The sequence below is a fragment of the Andrena cerasifolii genome, chromosome 1 (genome assembly GCF_050908995.1).
Source record: "Andrena cerasifolii isolate SP2316 chromosome 1, iyAndCera1_principal, whole genome shotgun sequence".
Classification (NCBI taxonomy): domain Eukaryota; kingdom Metazoa; phylum Arthropoda; class Insecta; order Hymenoptera; family Andrenidae; genus Andrena; species Andrena cerasifolii.
The window spans coordinates 18,761,443-18,782,651 of record NC_135118.1 but is presented as its reverse complement, the minus strand read 5'-3'; the positions used below and the strand labels follow the sequence as shown (position 1 = coordinate 18,782,651).

The following is a 21,209-nucleotide window of genomic DNA, read 5'->3' as shown; positions in this document are numbered from 1 at the left end:
GCTGAAGGAACACTGATTCAAACGCGGTAATATTAATTTACACACGTTTATCTGTCTGTTCGGTAGAAAAGATTGAAGTAGAAAGAGAAAAGTTACTATCAGTAGGTATCGAAAACACAAATGCTGTAATAAAGTTACAACGCGTGAACCGACTACAAACAAACAACATACACAACCGTGTATGGTTGAAACGCATCAGCCACTTCATCGTCGAAGTGACAGTGCAAGCGAAAAAAATTTAAACTGCTTTGTAACAACCTGCCCCTGTAACATCTAGCCCCGGCCTCCCCTAAACTTAAAAATGCATATTATCATAAAATAAATGTGTTAAATATATTTATTCACAATAGCGCTGTAATTATTCGACTATTCGAATAAATTTTCGAGAAGTCACGATCGACGCGTGTGCCGCCACATAAATTTTACACGTTTGTAAATCATTGAACATGATTAATTTTGTTTACTATAAAATCACAAGAATTGCCTCGGCTACCGTGGCTTGTCGTATAATATGTTTTGCATCTGCAAATGTTGATTTTTAAGGTGTTGTTGATATCAACAAAAGTTTAAGTCTTCAGGCAAAAATCAAAAATACCCGAGGCTTTCAAAAAGTGGCTGACACGACGCGTAAATGCAGATGTTCACTGTTGCGCCCATTGTTCGCAAGAACGACAGGTGTTGGACTGAAATAATAAGCCTCGGGCCTCCATATTCTTCCAACTTTCCTTGACCACTTAGGCAGCCCGCCCTTTTTCCTGTACGTTCACCTGCTGGCTACACCTTTTCTTTCTGAAGAAAAATGCAAGGCTTGCACGCACGATGACCCTCCAATACCCCGAGGTTCTTGCACCGATGAAATCTCACCCGACGATGGCCCTTGAACTTTAATTCCGCCCTTAAAATTCAAATATTTCGCGAAACTTGATTACAAAGACGCGCATCCCGGCCGGAAGGGATCATATTACATACAAGTACATAATATATGCGTGTGCAGTTACCAAAAAATAGTATCCACCCATCGCATACTTGTAACATATTTTACACATTAGCCAATGTGAAAGTTAGTAATTACTAAATTGAATTCATATTGCCATAAACCTAGATTAATATAATTTCAGTTATTAACATCTGCCAAAGGAATGTATAACATTGGTGGAAGAATAGAACAAGATGAACGCAAATTTCTGATAAACTATTAATTTGTTGTAATTTGTTGCTTTATATAAAATGAATCTCTTTATCTTTGACATTGCTTAAATATGTAAAATATGTTATGTTTATGCAGTGGATAGATACATTTTTTAGTGACTATAAAATCGCAACGGACAACGTTTATTACAAGTAAATGATTTTAGAGGAGATAAGGATTATTCAATGCGGTTAAGAAACTTCTACATATCTGTTATTCTTAGTTTGTTTCACTTGAAAATTTCAACTGTTGACTTGCCTGTATGTACGCTTTTATGTGCGTTAATTAAAAGTTACATATTATATTCGCAGATCAAATTTTATAATTTACTTTCGATAATATTATTTTTTCGAATTTTTGATATTATTTAGCTTGTTCTAACGATCCTAGTAAAAATATGAGAATAAATTAACTTAGAAGGAAACAACCGAAATATTAAATTATGTCTAACGTCTGGACTCCAACTTTTCAACTTCGAACGTGTTCAGATTTGTTATTAGAGCCGAACAGTTGCAGCTGAATCGTTGAAACTGCCTAAGCTTTTGCTTTTATTTAATTTAATTCTCTTTTTTTTATTTTATATACTTTATATACTTTTTTTATTTTTTTTTTACTTTCATAATTCGTACGTGCACGATTGAGCAGAAAGAAATATCTTGACCTGAAATTTTCTTTTTCTCTCAATTTATATACTTGTATTTATCAGCGAAACAATAATCTGCAATTAAATCTGATCTTTCTTATACCGGGATTTGAATTAAAAATTACAAAGTCGCAATAAATCTAATACGCAAAGTACCGTACAATTAAGCTAGGAAAAAGAACTCGTGGAAAGGTAGCCCTGTGGAATTCGACCCCTGGATGATGATTCACAGGATGCTGCCACTTAAGCTACAGTGGTGTCGAGACGTACTTAAATCCTAATCTATATAGTTTAGGGGACAGAAATTTAAATCTCTTTCTTATTAAAATCACTTGACATGGACTACTCATATTCTAGGACTTATGTTCAATTAGATTTTACAATGTCCAATCCAAAGCAGCTTATATTTGGACCGAACTCCCACTCAAAATCTTTCGTTGCAGTCATAGCCTCTCTTCGAACTTAACCATCGTATCTTTTAAAATAATAATCGAAAACAAAATTCGTTCGCGCTAATAAATGGGCCCCCTCGAACCATGCAATTCCCTATTTTTTTATATTTTTATCGACAATACTTTAAGAGATATCGCACGGTCCATTCCTAAGTGGGACACCCTGTAGATATAAAGAAAAATTGAACAGGTGTATCTTTTTTTCCAAGTAACACAAGTTTCGTCCCGATTTTGTCATTTGATTGCAGCCACTTGCTACTTCCCACGTAATATACTGCCTTTATTTGGCTGGATCAGATTCGATTCCTTAATCGCAGGGGACGAAGAAGCCGAATGTGACCGGCGTTATCTGCATGTAATTTATTCTTCCGGTCATCGTGTTGGATTCACAGCGAGGGGGTCACGGTTCTCCTCCTCTGTAGATCTTCAATCGCTGTAATGATACCATTGCGCTGGATTACTCGTGTGGGTTGCGGCCTGCGAGGCTGCAGCGGAACGTGACTGTGCTGAGTTTCTGCACTGGATCTATCTGGTAGGGGAGTGCGGGGACAAAAGTAACACTTTTTACAGTTGGCCTAGCCTACAATTATCTTTTACCAGCATAATCAACCCCCATCATCGACTTCGCCCGAGTATTAGCGTGACTAATTCATGTTTAGTAGAATTAATATCTTTTAAGGATATTAAGTATTTTGAAAAAGAATGCATGATTTCTCCGCAATATTTCGTTGAAGACAACATTCTTGGTATAATGATTTTCTGACAGGATGAATTGCTGTGACGCAACACCTGCCGGAGCAATGATGGCAAATATTTTTTATCAATCGCTCCCTTTTGAACTTCTCCTAAGTTAACATACCTAGTTAATTCCTGGATCGTAATTCTTCGATGCAAACCTTCCGGTAACATTCACTCTTATAAGTCCAGGATTTACCAGTGTATCTTAATATATAAAGCAGAAAGTGAACTCCTGGGGGTGTCAGGAAATTTGTCCCAGCTCATTATACCTACCTAATCCAGATGAACGTGGCTTATTTTCACAAAAAAGGTAAATAAATAAAAAAGAAAATGTTATAAAATCAGAATCTAAATTTCGGATGAAGCTGAGAAGCAAAGCTCGCATTGCATACGTCGAGCAGGAGTGGATGATCTTGACAAATTTGAACGCACCCGGGGCATACTAACATCCCCAAGGAATAGGTACCCTAATAATTTCCCTAAAATCGCCTAATAAAAATCGAAGTTTGAATTGGTTTTAGAAATTCAGAATTATAAAGCGTTCGGATTTTCCGTATTATCTTTTCTTCTCACTTGCTGATAATCGTGTACCAAATATGGGTCACAGGCGAAACGGCGAAAGTATGGACGCGAATATCAGAAACTGTGACAAGAGCGTACTTCGAACCAGATTTATAAAACAAACCGTGTATGTAAATACGTTTACCAGTCAATGGGGATTTCCAATCAGCGAGCGAAGACTCGTACTAACACTTGCCTCGAGATTCGGTTGCGAAATTAGATCGCCTAACGAAGAAACGAGGCTTCAATAAACGCATTAACTTGTCGCGCGTGAAACGGGGATAACCGTCCGAAAATTGAAGGATGAACGCTGGAGGGCCGAGTAAAATTTACGGTATGCATTTTGTGGAGGCCGCTCGTTGTCGGCCCACACGGTAGCTTGCAGCTGCAGCTGTGCGCTCTCGAATGGATGACGACGTTACCAGACACTCTCGAGAAGACATTAAGCCAGCTTCGTCCTTGTCGTGCCTCCGCGGAAACGTTCACACGTTCCACGGAGAAACACACATGCGATCAGTCACTCCTACGAAAAGGGCACGACCCCTGAGCAACATCCGTCGGGGGTTCTCCTTCGGGAAAGCTGATGTGGCACGGTCTATTGAATCACCTCCTTCGCCAGACGAGGTCACTTAAATACCGATTTCTCGTGGACTATCTTCTTTCCCAAAGAATTAATTGCCCTGCCCAGGATGCACAAAGATATTGCCAGACGCTGGTGAAATAAGAGACAAGTATTGGCATCCCAGCTTTAAAATACACCCCTCGCCGAGCGCTTTCTGTTTCCCCCCGTTGAAATAATTGCTTTCGTTCTGTAAAGAGTGACCCAAGAAATAGCCTCGTTTTGGTCCCACGGTTATGGAACTGAATTTCATGCGAAGCGGTGCCTTTTCACCAGACATCAATCACGCGAAATTTTCAAGTGACAATTAGCTTCTGAGATATGGCAGGTGAAGGAAGTAAAAATTCGTTAACGCGTCAACCCCCACGTCAGTAATCACTCTACTTGCTTAACATTGTCCTTTGCTACTGGTAGAGTCTATCGTCGGGTGGAACTTGTATCTTGAAACTTGCAGGATGTACGAGAAACCTGCTTCTACGAGATACACAAGCTCGTCGAGCCGGCAGGAAGAAATTAGAACGATATGAGAAACCGTTCGCGGAGAATGGAAACCGCTCGAGTTACGTAGAAAACACGTTATACAGGAACCTTGAATAGGCTGCCCTTAATGAGCCATCTGAACTTCGTCTGGTCTTCGTTTTTCGATAATTGTTCATCCTACTTGTTGAGAGCTTGAAACGCCGATTGCCAGCGATACGTGAAATGGTACAACGGCGTACGATAAATAATGTCGCGAATTTTTTATTTGAGACAGTAAATGTTTAAAGATACGTGCAACTTTTTGCCAAAATGAGATATCGACTGGTGTGTGCTAACTAATATTCGACGTGCGTTACGAAAGGTGGTAGGTTTCAATTTTCTTACGAAAAGTAGCAGGTTTCCAATTTTCTTACGAAAATTAGCATGTTTGTATTCGTTCTCGCGAAAACTATCACGTTTCGGTTTTCGCTGCGAAAACTAGCACGTTTCAGCGGTTTACTCCGCGTTCGCAATTCCCCACTCTCCCTCAGGGGTTGAAAACAGTTATGGTATCGGTTTCGTTTCTCGAAACAGTTATGAGAACCGAAATAATCTTGAAACAGTTACGAGTGAAAACGGTTCTGGCCTATATCGGTTCCGAACAGTTATTTGAATAAAATGTTTATTCGTATTAATCATTACCCTTATGTACGAGCAGCTCATTTTGATTTCACATCTTTTTTTATTTTATAATTATTATTATCTTCTATTTTTTGTGATTTATTTGCTGTCATGTACTTGGCGTAATTTTTTTACTTTTCTCAAGTTTTTTATGGAGATCTCACTTCTTTTTACAAAGATGATTTACGTAGAGAATGACTTCAGATAATTTTCAATATTATAAATTATTATTATATTATTAATTGATGACTGGGTAAGTTTTTCATCCTCTCGTGTTTTTTTTTAAATATATTGTATTGTCATCCAAACTACGCACGCCGGCAAAGCTTCAAGGCAATTGGATTGGTGGCATTGGTTTAAATTGGTTTTTATCATTTAAATTAAAGAGAAATTCATTTATGTATATATTTGTAAAAACACGTTTATAACTTGGGTATAACTTGATGATAAACTGTCAAAATTTTGAGTAGATTGCATAGTGAAGATAGCGATTGACGAAGCGTGTGTTAGTTCCGTATACGTATTATGTTGACGAAAAAATTTCTTGGAGAAGACGAAGAAAAATCTTAAAATTTCCGACTGATCCATGAGACGATATTACGATATCTCGGTTATGCGCGGACCGATTTTATTGAAATTGGTCTTATTCGAAAGCTGATATGCGGTTTACATAAGAAAAATGCCTTTAAATTTAGGAAATACTGCAGGCGTGATGAGATATTAAGGAAATAAGTTTCAGGTTAGCTTGGAATGGCTCCGCGACGAGTAAAGGTACACGGTAGCGACAGTCGACATATACAGGGTGTCTTTCCTGTACTTGGCGTCGAGACGCTACCGCGTCTCTAGATATATCGGTTATACAGTAAACTCTCGCTATGGGCTGACCTCAACCATTCGTAAGCGCCTTTTAAATTATGATTAAATAATAAATCTGCGAAGAATAAATTGATTCTGAAAAGTAGTTTGAAATAATTTTTTTTTAAGTTAAACCCTTATTAATGTGGTGTGCCCCCTTAATTTTCATTATTTTTTGCTTCCCAACCCTAAATTATTAAACAGTCTCCGTAAAGAAAATCTTCTGTTCAATATTACAAAAACCGTGTCGTTTCATTGCTCCAATAAAAGATCCGTCCGCTGGAAAGATCAAGCTCCTTGGAGTACAGTAGTCGTACAGAACAATTGACCTTTGCAAGAACAGTAAGACGCAGAATTCTGCAGAGGGCATCTGAGACTGTCGCCATACGGGTTGGTCTTTATTTTCTCAGGCAGTCCTGGCAGGCAGGAAAACGAAATCCGAAACTTTCGTTTCCAGGTCTTCTAACGACCACCTTGCCGGAGGAAATCGTGCCTAAACACGAGCTACCAGGTTGTCAGCTGGCCGCAGATAGAGTTCCTGATAATATCGATCTTCCGTTCTAAGCCACAGACACCACTGCAGTTTTAATAAAAACGTTTATGTCTTTTTGTTGCACGGACTTCGAGGCATCGAAAAAATCTCTTACCTTCTTAATGCTCGTACTTATTTACCGAAATTTGTTTATAACTGCTATATCCGTTGTCAGATTTTCTTCAAGTTTGTCCAGTATAATTTTTATAACCGAAACAATATGTTGAGAATGGTAGCTTTTATTCGCGTCAGTTTCTGATTACGAGCATTCAAATATTCTCGTCACCCAAAACGATTGAAAATAATTAATAATACAAGCGCAAATATAAAACGCAATGGAAGAATATTCTATCAGCATACAATTAAATACACTCGCCGTTGTAAATAAATGAAAGGCATTTTTCATTGTTATGAATATTAACAAGCCTTTAATATCTACTGGCTAACACCGAAAGCCCAGCTTTTTTTAACATTTCAACAATATTACATATGTTAATGCAGAAATCCGTGTGCAGTTATCTGCTTCGTTTTCAGTTTGAAAATAAACGTCCACATGGTAGTCCAGTTGCAAAAATAACTTGCCTGTCGCGATGTGCTCATTCCCTAAAAATAGATAACTGGAAAACTGTCCTGGAGAATGCAAGTAGAAACAGTGTAAAAAGAAAAGGACACGCAGAAAAAAATGTGCGAAAGTCGAAACTTAATTTTACTCTAAAGCAGTCAACTGCGTTTGATTTTTATTTTTCTGTATTGACCAAATTTGTAAAGATAGATTAAATATCAATAAGCATGTAGCAATAAACTGAATAATAATACAATTTATTGGTTTTTTAAAAAAAAAATTCCGAAATAACGCGACGAAAACGCCGCGTCAGGCCAGAATACCCCCTTATTATATTTCCAAAAGTTATTATCCGAATCGACTGAAACTTTTTTTATTTTGAAGAATATACTTCTGGCTAGAGGGGATAATAGAAAAAAATACAACAAATTGAAAATTTATAATTTTAAAAGCCGTTGAAAGGGCGAAAAATATAGGGAAAAAGTGATTTCGAACTTCAAGTGTCGTTATTTTCTAAAAAAATGTTACTTTTGTAATTAGTTCTGGTTTTCCTCTAGCCAGAAGTATATTCTTTAAAATAGAAGAAAGTTTCAGTAGAATCGGGTAATAACTTTTGGAGATATAGGTGCCACCGATTTGCATCAATTTTTTGACGCCTTGACTTTAACGACTCCCCACTGCCGTCTGTAATGATTAATTATAAAACAAAAAATATATTTCTATAATTTAAGACATCCTTAATACAATGCCAAAAATTCCATTAAATTATATATAGTAGATTTCCTGTAATTAATTCCTAAAGATCACCTATATTTTGGGCTCTAGACCGCAGGGTCCCCTTAACATGTAATTAGCAAGTGTTGTACTAGTTGCGATTACATACACCATATCATGATCGGAATTTTGCGGATTATTCACACAGGCAAATGTGTGTGGACCAAGCACGCCCTAAAAAGTTTAGTAACAATACTTTTATACTAAATCTGAATTAAAATTGAATTTAAAATTTTGTAAATTAGAGTTGGTATGTACAGTATTCAGTTGTATAGCTTCTCGTTGCTACATATATAAGCCTATTCAGGCTTTTGGTTGGCAAATCGACTTTATTTGTCGCGAATTATTTTACTTCAGTTTATTTCGGCTTATCGTAATAAAATCTACTTAGCAGAAGGTAAATAATTTTATTGTTTTGAGAGACAGGTGTTTTCTAAATAAAGAATGCGATGTGTTTAAAGAGTGGAATGAAAGGTAGTCTTTTGAAGATTTGAATACTCCGATTATCTTTATTCCATGGAAACCGAGTAACCGAATTTATTCGGAGAATAAAGGTACTTTTTTATTCGAGAAGTAGGTACTGTCTCCATTTTTGAATAAGCTTTCCATCATTCTCAACATATTAGATTATGTACATATACAAAAAAAATCCACTTTGTTATATACTGAATTTTCTTTCCTTTGTAGTACCCACCTACTTCAGTGTCATATTGTTGTCCCAATTTTTAATCAAATTTACAGTTTCACTACACCCTCCAGACTTATAAAAGTCCAGTGATAAACTTGTTGAATGGAAGTGTCTCCACATATTTCTAAATTTGAATTGTTTTGGAGAAAGAGGAAGTAGTTTGTGAATAAATTCAATGAACCATCGTATATCAGCATGTTGGAGTAGAATTGTAAGAAGCCCGTATCACTTTCATGAATTCGGGTGCCATTGTCCTGGCAAGTCACCTTCTCCTCCGTTTTCGTTCTAGCTCACAAAATCTCGCCGCAGATACGGTGAGCGTAAATAATTTAAGGTACCGTACACTTGCTACACAACAGGATTTCTCTTCGCATGAAATACGTTTTATGGGGAAAGAGCATGGAGGATGTTAATGAAAAATTCAGTCGACGTTTGTGACCTGACTTTTATCCAATCATTTCGAATATAAAAAATAGACTTCCTTGTTGCTATACTGGATCAACCTCCATCGGACAGAAAACACGACGACAGCGAACGAGATTAGCTCTAAGTAATTGAATAATTTCGCGGGGAAATTATCTTGTCGGAATTGATTATTTTGAAATCCTTGGAAAATTGATACACCCCTCATATTTATTGGGGTGACTTTTACAGAAAGAGTTTCATTCAGAAATATCCGCTATAAAATATTGAATTTCTTACATAATATGTATAATGCACATCGACATATAATTTCAAATAATGAAACCAACAAACGTACTTATTATTGGAAAAATATCATTGTGTAAAGAAATATAGTAAAAGTCCTAGGGACGTAATTATCTGCAAAGTGAAACTGCGCACTACAGAAGTCAACAAAATTTCTGTGGAGAAATAGCACAGGGTTCCGTGCGATTCCTGTTGCACGAACGAATTAAATTGATTAATCGAGCTGCTACTTGTAGAAACGATGACTCGGGGGATTAACTGAACATTGGGGTTCCCTTGATTGATACCGTAATGGCTAAACGCTTTCCGTCATTTTCACTTATAAGTAATGCACGAGCTAGTCGCCGCGGCTGACGTTCCGTGACAAGAAATCGATATCTTCATATCGTTAGTGCGCAATACCACTTTACTGATAACGCTATAATACCTGTGGCTCGCCTTTAAATGAATCGGTCATTTCGCGAAGCTGAAAATTCTTCTGACCTTAGATTCTGAGAAAGCTGTAATCAAGGACGTAGTCGCGTCAGTGATTACAAATTCAAGTCGATTATGTTGGGGGAATCACTATCGGGACCGTGAGGGGAGGAAGAGTAAAGAGATTGCTTGGAAGAGGCTTAAATAAGCGCTACGGGAAATGTCTCTTCTGATAAGCGTACTTAAAATATGATACCTAAAGCCATAATGAACAAGAGAAAAAAGAAAATAAATGCAACACAATTGTAAGTCAATTATTAGAATAGATAAATTGCCAAACAAATCTTGGGTTACTATTATTAATACAGAGTGTTACAGTAAGATAAGAAGTGGAATTTCAGAAACATATTTTATTTAGGTATAGTATAGGTCTACAAATGCTTTACATAGGGATTTGAAAAAGTGTTCGAGGTTTTCATGCATGCATTTATAGCTTTTCAAAATAGTGTCCATTTTTCGTGGGGAAATACTCAATGGGAACATAAAGAATATTTTGAGGATCTCAAAATTCGTCTAGGTCCTTACGTGTTTACGGGTTACATTTTTTTAAAATTACATACGAAAAGGAAAATTTAAATGTAAATGTTTAAAAGCGCAAACTTGTCTCGAACTGAAACGGTTTGGCACATATGCTCGACGGTCAGAATTACCCTTATTTCTTGTTTAAGGAAAAGTGACCTTTGAAAATCATTTTAATCGCTATTCTTTTAATTATAAATTCGTCAAAGTAGAACCAACTGCATGGCCCGATTACTTTTCGAATCTCGATCTTCGATTTCTTCGTTCGAAGATATTTTATGCAAAGTTTTACCACACGCAGGGCAGGCAGTATCGACCGTGCACAAAAATAGAACAACGCCTACTCTTCCATATCTGTTCCACTATACATACTTACGTTTGGGTACATTTGAGCAAATGAGCGAGAGGCTATCGAACTCTTCCCACTTTTTCCAATTACGTAAATACTTCCCAGTCCGACCAACGACCTATACTTAGCTACTGTTTTCTGTACTTCGTCTAAGGCTGGATCACGGTCGGAAAGGCTGTAAATTTTGTTCAGTGGTTCGCTTTTTAGGTAACTAGAAATCGCAGTGAAAGTTTATTTTCAAATACCTTTTCGATGTTTGTCTTTTGATGTTACGTGTTTGTAAATCATTATTTTTCGTTGTGATTAAATGTTACTTGGAATAAATTCCAAGTTTTCGAGATTTACGTATTTTATTTTCGTCCTATAGGTTTGGAAAATGTGAAGTGATTTTTAATAACAAGGTGTTTATTATTTGGCAGTGCCCAGAATACAAGGACCAATGTATAACTCAGCACAGCATTGGTTTGAAAGCCAATCCCAGCTTACTAAATAATCACTTAGGCACCCTTCCGAGCTGATGGCAGATTCCAGAATCTAAAGCCCATCCTGGTCCTCGCATAATACAGATGTTAAATAAAAAAAGAAGGAAATTACTCCAACTTGTGAAATATCCACTCGTTATCAACATTTGTACAATCACCAAAAAATTCTTTTTAAAACAGACTGTTTGAAATCAGTTTGAAATTCTTTAAATCATCCGATATTTGACTGCCCATTGTTGGGTGTTTTTTGTTTAAGAGTCTCCGCAGTTTTCTTCGTCGCTTTGTTACAACATCGTGGCGATGCATTCACATTTCTGATTTAGTTGCGATGAAGTTCATCGTGTTGATATTTCAAATACAAATTCTGATATTTGCATCAGATCTGATTAAAGACGCTATAATTCGAAAGGAAACGAAGCTTAAAATAAAAAGAATGTACAGAAGAATTAAGCAGGGAGGATACGAAATATCAAATTTATAAATTCGAACCGCACCTACTATTAATATCTAGACAATCGTAGATGGATGATTCTCTTTTATCAATTTCCAGATACGCGTCGATACAAAGAAATTACGGAGACCTATGCCACAAAGTTTCCAGATTACACTTTCCTCCGAACGAAATGCGACCCTAGCCTGTTCAGAAGCAAAGCAGCATTTTGCGTTGAAATTAAGCCCAAACAAGGATACTTAAGGGACACCGATCCAAAACTTCAGAAGTGTCCTTATTGTTTGACTCAGTATTACAAGGTAATGGAACAGTTGAACATTTAACGCAGTTCGGTATAGCATTAATGCCGAGTTTCCCAAACTTTTTCTGCAATGGAACACTTCGAAAACCCGGGAATTTTAATGGAACACTTAGCTTAGTCTTTAGGTTGGGTAATTCCTACTTAGCAGAAGATCTTTAAATGCGTTGCAGTGTATAAAACCGTTCGAAATTGTCGTGGAACACCTATTCAGGCTCAGACATCGTTTAGACGAATTAGATATGCTTTTGCGTGCTTATTTCATAAAAAGAATTGTTAAATAAAAAATATTTAATTATGCATGTAAGTTAAGATTATTTTCATTGTTTTCGTGGTGACGATCCATATTAATAAATATTGTCAATAGTTATACAAATATATCTATTTTGTGTTATATCATTTTATATTTTATGTTCAGAATAGTTTTATTTCCATATATTTTTTATAATGCTCGATTAGAGTTCAAAAACAGTTTTTTTGTAATGTTTACTCTTTTATTTTCAATACCTTCAAAAATACCGGTAAATTATCGGTAACTCGGTTTTGATTAAAAATTTTACCGAATTACCGGTAATTAAAAAAGTCTCGGTAATTATGCAATCCCTACTAGTGGCGCAATCGCCAGCCGCCCGTTGGAACGGTAGCCTTTAGGCGAGCCGAGCCAACTCGCCGAGTCCGCGCCGTGAGAACGCTCATAGATCTCTGATCGCGATCCTGAGCAATCGTCGACGAGTCTAGGCGAGCCGGGTGGGCTCGCCGATCCACGTTCCGTCAGATTCCACCTTTACTGCCCCTATAACTCGATAAAACTTATTCGAAGCAACATTAATTGCAGGGGAAATATTGGTGGTAAAAAGTCCATAGTTTCCAAATTTGATTTCTTACTCAAAAAATGTCATTGCTTTTTCCTTACGATTACAGCTTATTTGATTTTGTATGTAAGATAATGTGAGCAGAAATTGGCAAAGAGATTAATCCACTTTTTTTTACAATTTCAGCTGAAAAAGAAGATTATCACAGAGCGCAGTACTTACTGTCCGTTTGATCTGTTTTCGGGGGTGGAGGGACGCATGAAATTGGCGTTAAAAGGGCTCTTAAAATCTCCGCAAAACAATTTAAAGATTTTTAAGGAAGGCATAGTCGTTTATGATCACGAATCGTCTTTAAGCGATCTCGAGTGCGTTTTGGCGGACTGGTTTCACAATTCTGTGGCCAGTACAAGTAAATACTACATCGACGAGTTTTGCAACTTAATTTGCGCTGCTCTTTTATATCCATTTGCTCAGGAAAAATTCAAGCCATCTACTGCATATGAATTGTACGCATCTGCCCGACAAGATTTTGTGTCAACGCCGTATATTAACACAGAACTAGTTGCAAAAGCTAAGAAACTTTTATATTTTTCCGGAGAGGTAAATATCAATTTAAAATGACATTGAAACTATAAAAGTGCGAATCCACGATGAGATTTTACATGAGACAACAAAACAACTAAATGTAGGTAAATAATAGAAGTGGTCGCGAGTGACGAGATTTTTGAAAATATACCATCAAACTTGTCTGAGTCTAGTTTCATGAAACTAATGACAAAGTAATTAAAAAATAATAAAATAATGAAATAATTGTCTCAAGAGATTAAAGTTTCATGCGAGACACGATATTTTTATCTCATCGTGGATTTGCACCTTTATAAGATAATTTGAGTTTTAATTATGCTGCGCAAATTGTTATACTGATTGCAACCTAAAGTGTAATTTCTTTATTCCATATACTTGTACGATTCATACTGCTCGTTAAGAGATTATCATACTAGAATTATATACCAAATAATGAATACTATTGATCGTGAGATATTTTATGTAAAACGAATTGGTACAACAATTAAAATGTAAGTCATGAGTTTCTTCAATAATTTTACAGGTGTGCAATTTAAAAGGTGAAACTCTACCAAATAATTCGGTGCTGGAACGAATTCTTCACATGCAGCGACTGCCCTTTATTAGTTCGGAGTACGTTTACAACATATATTTGAAATTTCGACAATTTTTAGTCGACGATACGATATATTACAATTTATTAAAAACACACGAGTGTTACGATCAGTGGATATCTACCTATAAATATACAGTAAGTAAATTTTAATGTTTTTCATTTGCATAATTAAAAATTTTGTAAATACACTTAGGTACAACAAAAAGTGGAACGCTCGATGTACATAAAACCCTAATTGGCCATCTAACAGACCTGTTTATCTAAACTTTCACACTTTTTAATATGCATACAATTTTTAAAAATAATTCAGAGTTATAAAATGCACGAACATACAGCAAAAAGGTGTTTCCGAAGATTTAGTATGACTATGGTATTTTTTGCTCTTCCGTCTCTGCCACTTAAAACATTAAATAAGCATAAAATTTGAATTTCAAGGTACTTTATTTTGTTATCTTATATCCTACATTGGGGGGCTGAGAATCATAGTGGCATAAGTCACTCGCGCGGCGTTCCGCGTAGAGGAATGTTTTGCGTTTTTTGTTATAAAAAACTTTACGTACAGTGGCTCACAGCCATAATCGTACACTCTTTAAAATCGCATAACTTTTTTAAAATTAAACCAAACGACTTGAGCTTTTTTTAGAAGCTAGATGCATTAGTGTGCTAAGTGGCGTGATTCGACGTTTTGAACAAAGAAAATAGATATTGTATGAAATTTCTTTTTAAGTATATACATATTGACAATGGTAGCATTTTGTGCCTTTACACGTGTTCCCAGAACTGCACTATATACGTAGAGTTTTTTATAACAGAAAACGCAAAACATTACTTTAAGCGGAACACCGCTCGAGTGGCTTTACACCAGTATTTTTTAAACGCTCTGTTCTTGTTAGTTGTGGGCTAAAGAGAAATGTTCTAATTTCTCAGTTAAGAATGAAGTTATAACTTAATTCACTATGAAAGTAAACAGATGGAGCCTTTAAAACTTAAAAACTGTTATTAACTCAAATTATAAAAATTTGGACTTATACCACTATGATTCTCAGCCCCCCATCTGTATAAGAAACCCTTCGATGCATACTCTGAATCAGATTTGCAGTGCCTTCAAGGTTCTGGTAGCTCCATTCTCTCAGGCTTTGCATCATTGTAGCACATGGCTGCGTACTCGAACGCGTGTTCCTAGCATATCCCAAACATACTCATAGGATCTAGATCTGGGCTTCGCGATGACTAATTAATTCGCCCTATTCCGATCTCCTGTAGTGATTGTAGGGGTTATCCTGCATTAATAATAAATGTTCCTTAATCATGAGGACAATTGGTAGAACATGCTTTACTACAATACCTTCTATATAATGATGGATCTTGAGGACCTTATCGCAATGAAACCCAGTTCTACATATAATTGCCTGACTGTTTAGACTAGCCCAAACATATAAGCCGCTCATCATAAGCCGCCCTATTCGAAATGGCATAGTTTCCTCCGGGTCATTTCCCGGCCACCAAGTGGTCGTAGTAGAGAAAATCTGAATTCATCGGTGAAGGTCCACTGGACCGTGTCACGTGCTTTCATGCATATTGAAGACGAGCAATGCGATGTTCCCGCCGCATATATGGTCCTGTGGCTGACCTTCTGCTCACAAAATTTCCATGTCCACACATTCCTGTCCGTTTCTGGTAATTGGTCTGTGGTATCGAGTTTGGCTCAAGGCTTGTGGCTTTATGAATTCGTCATCCCTCTGGGAAGCAACCCTCCATCAACCAGATCCTGACTTTCCCTCCTAGGTATTTGTTTCTTAGAATCTAAAACAGTAAGCACCAAGGCTTCGCAACATAAGTACAGATAACTTGTTCCATCTGCGATGAGAGCAACAGTCCTTGTAGAGCCTTTAGCACTTACATTTAGGGGTAGTTTACTTTCTTAATGACTTAAGAACTGTCTCGATCAAGGCGGCCTTTTATAGAAAAGCATGTGCTATAACATCTATACCCTAAATCGAGAAAACCGAATTATAAAGTTGTATGGTCTAGGTATGTATGTATGTATGCATTTCCCTTTTACACGCAACACCACCATCCAGAGATTAAAGCTACAGTAAAAGTGTATACGTGGCTATTACGGGCGGAAAACACTTTCATATTTGGAAAGCAGCATATAATCGAATGAAAATTCAGATAACATTTAAATACGTTAGTGTCTAGGTATTTTAATTATAAGCTGCTTCTTTTTAGCTCTTTTTCTTAGCTCTGATAAGTATTTATGTGTACCTAGACATCAATTTTCATTTGTACGAGGCAAGAAGCCTCGATTAATGCTTATCTAATGCGTTTAGATCATAAGAAATCTCGACTATGTAAAATGTAATTCTCATTCTTCAACTAATTTTATTATTCTTTTCAGAAGACTCTAGCGGGAAGTACTAAAGTATTCAGAGAGACTCACTTGAAGAAATGCATCACAGAAGTGTCGAGTTCAAAGAAATCAAAGCATGACGACGATCATAATGGAAACAAAGATGTCAATTCAGGAACTGCATGGTTTAGGAATAATGGACTTACAGAAAGTGTTCCTCATAGACCAAAATCAACTTTATGCCCTATACTATTAGAGGACAATAATTCATCACATAACAAATTCAACTTAATATATAAAGGGCATAATGTACATTGTAACGAACAAGAGACGAATGGTTTAATAAGTACTGAGAGTATATTATGCTTGCAGAATTATCTTCTGTTTTCATGTGCCAGAGATTGTTCCATATTAATAGCATTTCGAGAACTAAACCTGTAAGTTGTACTAAGCACTTGATTTTAGAAGTTGAAATTAAATTTAACAATATCATTAAATTCTTTGTAAAAAATAAAAATGCACAAAAAAGTAAAAAAATAATTGAATACCTTATTTAATCGTAGATTAAATAAGAGATTAAGTTATTTTTTACTCTTTAGTGCATTTTTATTTTTTCAATGTCGGTTTTAATTTTTTTTTTTAATTTTTTGTTAAATTTTATGACCCAAAAAAACTTTGTATACTATCTAAAACAGAACACCTTATGCTGTTCTTAAAGATGTAAACGAAAGTATGACTTAAAAATGTTAAGTGGAATTGCCTTCCCTTTCCCTTTTACACGTTTCTTTTGTTTCGTGGATATAATAATTATATACATCAATCATATGTTCCTGTATTTTACTGTATTCTTTACTAAGTAGATACATTATTATGATAACTGTTTGGAGATAAAGTTGTTTAGATCGTTAACTACCTAAAATATTAGGTATTCCACTTAAGATTCTCAAGTTATATCACACTTTAGTCTACTGAAACAAATTTAAAATTTTCTTCTGCATATGAAACGAAAAGGCTCTTTGTACATGTATAGTAATACTTGAAAAAGTAATTCTGATATCATGAATATGTCCCAGAAAAAAAGTCTGCCTTAACTAGACATACTGTATATTGATAAAAAATTGTTTTGTAAAAATTACTCCGCTATAAAGTAGGGAAATTTCTATAAAATTTTAATAAGATGGTTTCGAAATTTGTATTAATCATGTGTTGATTAATTCGTTTTTTTTGCAGGGATATACCATCTTCTGGCCTTAATGAGGGTGTGATAAAACTTGCAGATGGACTCAGTTTTCTTTGCAACATTGGGATTTCAGATTTAGATCCGAAAAGTCTTCGCTGCATCGAAAAACACCGCCAACGAGACACTGATGTTTTAAACTATGTAATATCCGTTCTCGAAGAAGAACTTACGGTTAAAAATCACTCGCTACTCCAGAAATAACTAGTATAATAATTATTTTATCAATAAGTACTAGAAGATTTTACTACTTAACGTTTTTGTATCTCATCAATTCCACTTTATACGAATTATGCGCGTCGCAAAGATTCAAAAGTACAGAAAATGAATACATCATGTTTTTTAGATACAATCTTTGATTATAGTGACAGTGAACTAATAGTCCACTCTTGATTTCTTAAAATATTTGACGCGGTTTAAATATGATATTTTATTCAGTATCTGCTACACAATAGAACAATCGTGGTATTATTTTTATAATGCCCAATAAGGTAACAGATTTACAAACTAAAAATTTCAACTTTAGAATATGTATGTTTAATACATTAAGCTGAAAGCCGAAGATATTAAAAATTCGTCTTCAAAATATACAATCGAGTTTCCCTTTTACTTTAGTATCAAATAAATTTTTCATTACAAACTTGTTACAACAAAAATGCAACTTATATCGTAAAATGTGGAATATTAAAAACATAAGGAATAAATAACCATTTTTAATATCATTGACATTTATTTTAGTGATATTGTTGGAAAAATTAATAATTAATTTACACGAAAGTATAAGTGATTCTTGCGTCGAAATTGAATTTTAATCTGAATTCTTATTGTAGAATAAAACAAAAATGTATTCAACGGAAAAAATTTTAATTTTATAATTTTTAAATAGTATAGTTATAAAATAACGTTTTAAATGTATGTCTATTACATCAAATTGTTACATAAGTTGCAAACGTGCATATTTAAATATATTTTAAGGGTGCGTTCCACTTACGCCCAAATTGCATGCAACGCCCGTGATTTTCATTACATATCGGCGTAAGTGGAATTCGCTTATAATAGTCCGTACACTATTTTTCATTGAGAACGTTGATTATTCAATTAAAAAATGAGGAATAGGAAAATTTGTAGTAAGAACGTAAATTGTATAAATAATGAATTTTACTTGTACATTGTACAAAATATTTAAAAGACTCGATTTTTATCAGTGTGTTTCTGATTTCACCCTTGCAGCAATAATTAATGCTGTGAATAGTATATTATTTAATGCAACGGGCAAATTATGAAATATTCGCGAGACTGTATGTTGGTAAATAATTAGTAATTATTAAACAACATTTCAATAAATGATTAATTGGTTAATAATTATTTACTAATACTAAATGGTAGTTCACATGTATGTAACAGGAGACTCTATTGAGCCCTTATATGTGTCCGTACAGTGAAACGATTAAATTAAATTCTGATTTAATTATTGTACATTACTTAGACAAATAATTATTGTTAGCTTCAATTTGTGCATATAAAAATCGAAATAAAGAATGTTTGGCGTATTTAGAAACATCGTAATGCGTTTGTACTTCAATCTTTTTCGGATTGTAGTTTTAACAAGACTGACTCCTACATGTATGTATAAATGTTCAAACGATTTTGATGTTGTACCTCTAGTTGCTAGTATTCCTATACTTTCTTTGTATTTAAACAAAATTTAAAAAACGGGACCGGTACAGATGAAAGAATAAAATTCATGTTTTCTTCACTTTGTTAACATATGTTGTATGTTCTTAATAAATGGTTGTTAATCAACTTTTATGTTTGATTGGTAACAATCATAAGCATACAGATTTGTATATCACTTCAATTATATGTTAGTGCATCAAAATGTAGACTTCTGATATATTGATAAACAACACTGGTTTATATGTACTATGCCCAGTCAGCCACGTCGGTTTTGCAGATTTTGCTCAACGCCTGAGTACAAATGTTTGTGACAGAAAAACTACAGATTTGATACAAGGATTTGTTATATGCGATGATGAAAACAGACTGACAGCAGAAAGCCAACAGATTGTGCTGCCTTAACCTGCGAGCAGATTGGCGGCAGGGTCTGCTGATACAATTTAATGACAGACATCGATCAGATTCTGTGCAACGCGATTTGGGGGCAGATAGGCAGCAGTATGTGCTCAGTATCTGCCACCAATCTGCTGTCACATCCTGACATCAGGATCTGTCCACAGAAACATAGTTAAATGCGGACATAGTAGGCCCCGAATCTGACGCAGGATCTACTTGAATCTGTTGCCAATCTGCTGGCATACTGCGGTCAGTTTGTTTACTGGGATGTATTATTTAACAAAAACTGTTGAGTGCTTATAATTTATACTAGGCATTTGGATTTTATTCAGTACACATTATTGACGATATATAGGCATCAATCAATTTTGTAAAATCTGCCACTGTATTTTAATAAACAATAAATCTTTTAAATTAAAGTATACTATATTGTTATATACATATGAAACATTCGAGACTATTTTAACCAATGCATCCCTTGTTTCCATGGGTTGATATCCAACAACAGATCTGACAAAAGTTCATGGACCTAAGAATTAAATGGACGGAGCACAAAGTCTCAACATGGACGAGGGGGTCGAGCCAGTCGATCGGGAGGAGAGAAGTCGTGGTGGACGGCTTGTGATTAACGAGTAGTACGCATGCGTCGCGCTTTATTTGAAACGGAATGCTTATATAGGGTGTATTAAAATATACTTATATATTACTTATATATATGTACTTGCATATGAGCCTCTCAATTGGCGAGTGGCATAAGTTTTACCAAGTCTTAAGACACCAAAATATATTGTTGCAATTACGTATTAACGTTTCAAACTCAGCGACAAACTTAACCACAAAAAGATATAAAAGGGGTAATGGCTCTTATCAATATGTCACTTTCATTAACCAATCACCGATCGTCCACCACCGCATGCGCAGTATCATGCACCCCCCTTACTTACACGAGCTTAGGCCCACAGCTTTGTGCTCCGTCCATTTAATTCTTAGGTCCATGCAAAAGTTAAAGTAGAATTATTATTGTAAATACTCCTGTATAGAATATATAATTCATATTAACAATGTATGGAATTGGACATTTCATTCATGTTAATCGAAAGTTTGTTATATATTCGTAAACAAAAATTAAGTTAGTAGTTACTTTATAACTTAAGTAACAAAGAATTAGTTCATAGGTGTAACATGATGTAAAAATTATTCAAAATCCCCCTGGAATGATTAAGAAGAGATGTATTTAAACCTTTATATTTTCAAGAAAATGTAAAGTAAACAAAGGAGTGTAATAATGTCAGTAGATTTATTTGTTCTTAAGCAGTTGGTCTGGCCAATTTGAATTTCGCATAATAATTACAGTGTCAAGTCTAAAACAACCTAAGTTATTTAAATCAGAGATGTATTACAAGACCGTTTGAAAGGAATATTATGAAAATTTTGTTTTCATGTTTTATAAAATTGGTGGGCAAGTGGTAAATATCGAGTGGGTTCGGTCGGTATCGTCATTCATCTGCGAGAATCTTCGT

The 21,209-nt window shown here is 35.3% G+C and overlaps 1 protein-coding gene across 2 annotated transcripts in view; it reads left to right on the top strand.

The window, feature by feature from the left end:
• Positions 1-20,111, top strand: part of Ipk1 (Inositol phosphate kinase 1) — a 42,963-nt gene extending 22,852 nt beyond the window's left edge. For both annotated transcript variants that reach the window (XM_076811152.1, XM_076811163.1), the window contains exons 4-9: positions 11,836-12,035; positions 13,033-13,446; positions 13,955-14,161; positions 16,428-16,816; positions 17,610-19,528; positions 19,944-20,111. In XM_076811152.1, coding sequence (XP_076667267.1) covers positions 11,836-12,035; positions 13,033-13,446; positions 13,955-14,161; positions 16,428-16,816; positions 17,610-17,820 — 1,421 coding nt within the window. In that variant the 3' untranslated portion in view covers positions 17,821-19,528; positions 19,944-20,111. The remainder of the gene's footprint in view (positions 1-11,835; positions 12,036-13,032; positions 13,447-13,954; positions 14,162-16,427; positions 16,817-17,609; positions 19,529-19,943) is intronic.
• The last annotated feature ends 1,098 nt before the right edge of the window (positions 20,112-21,209 follow it).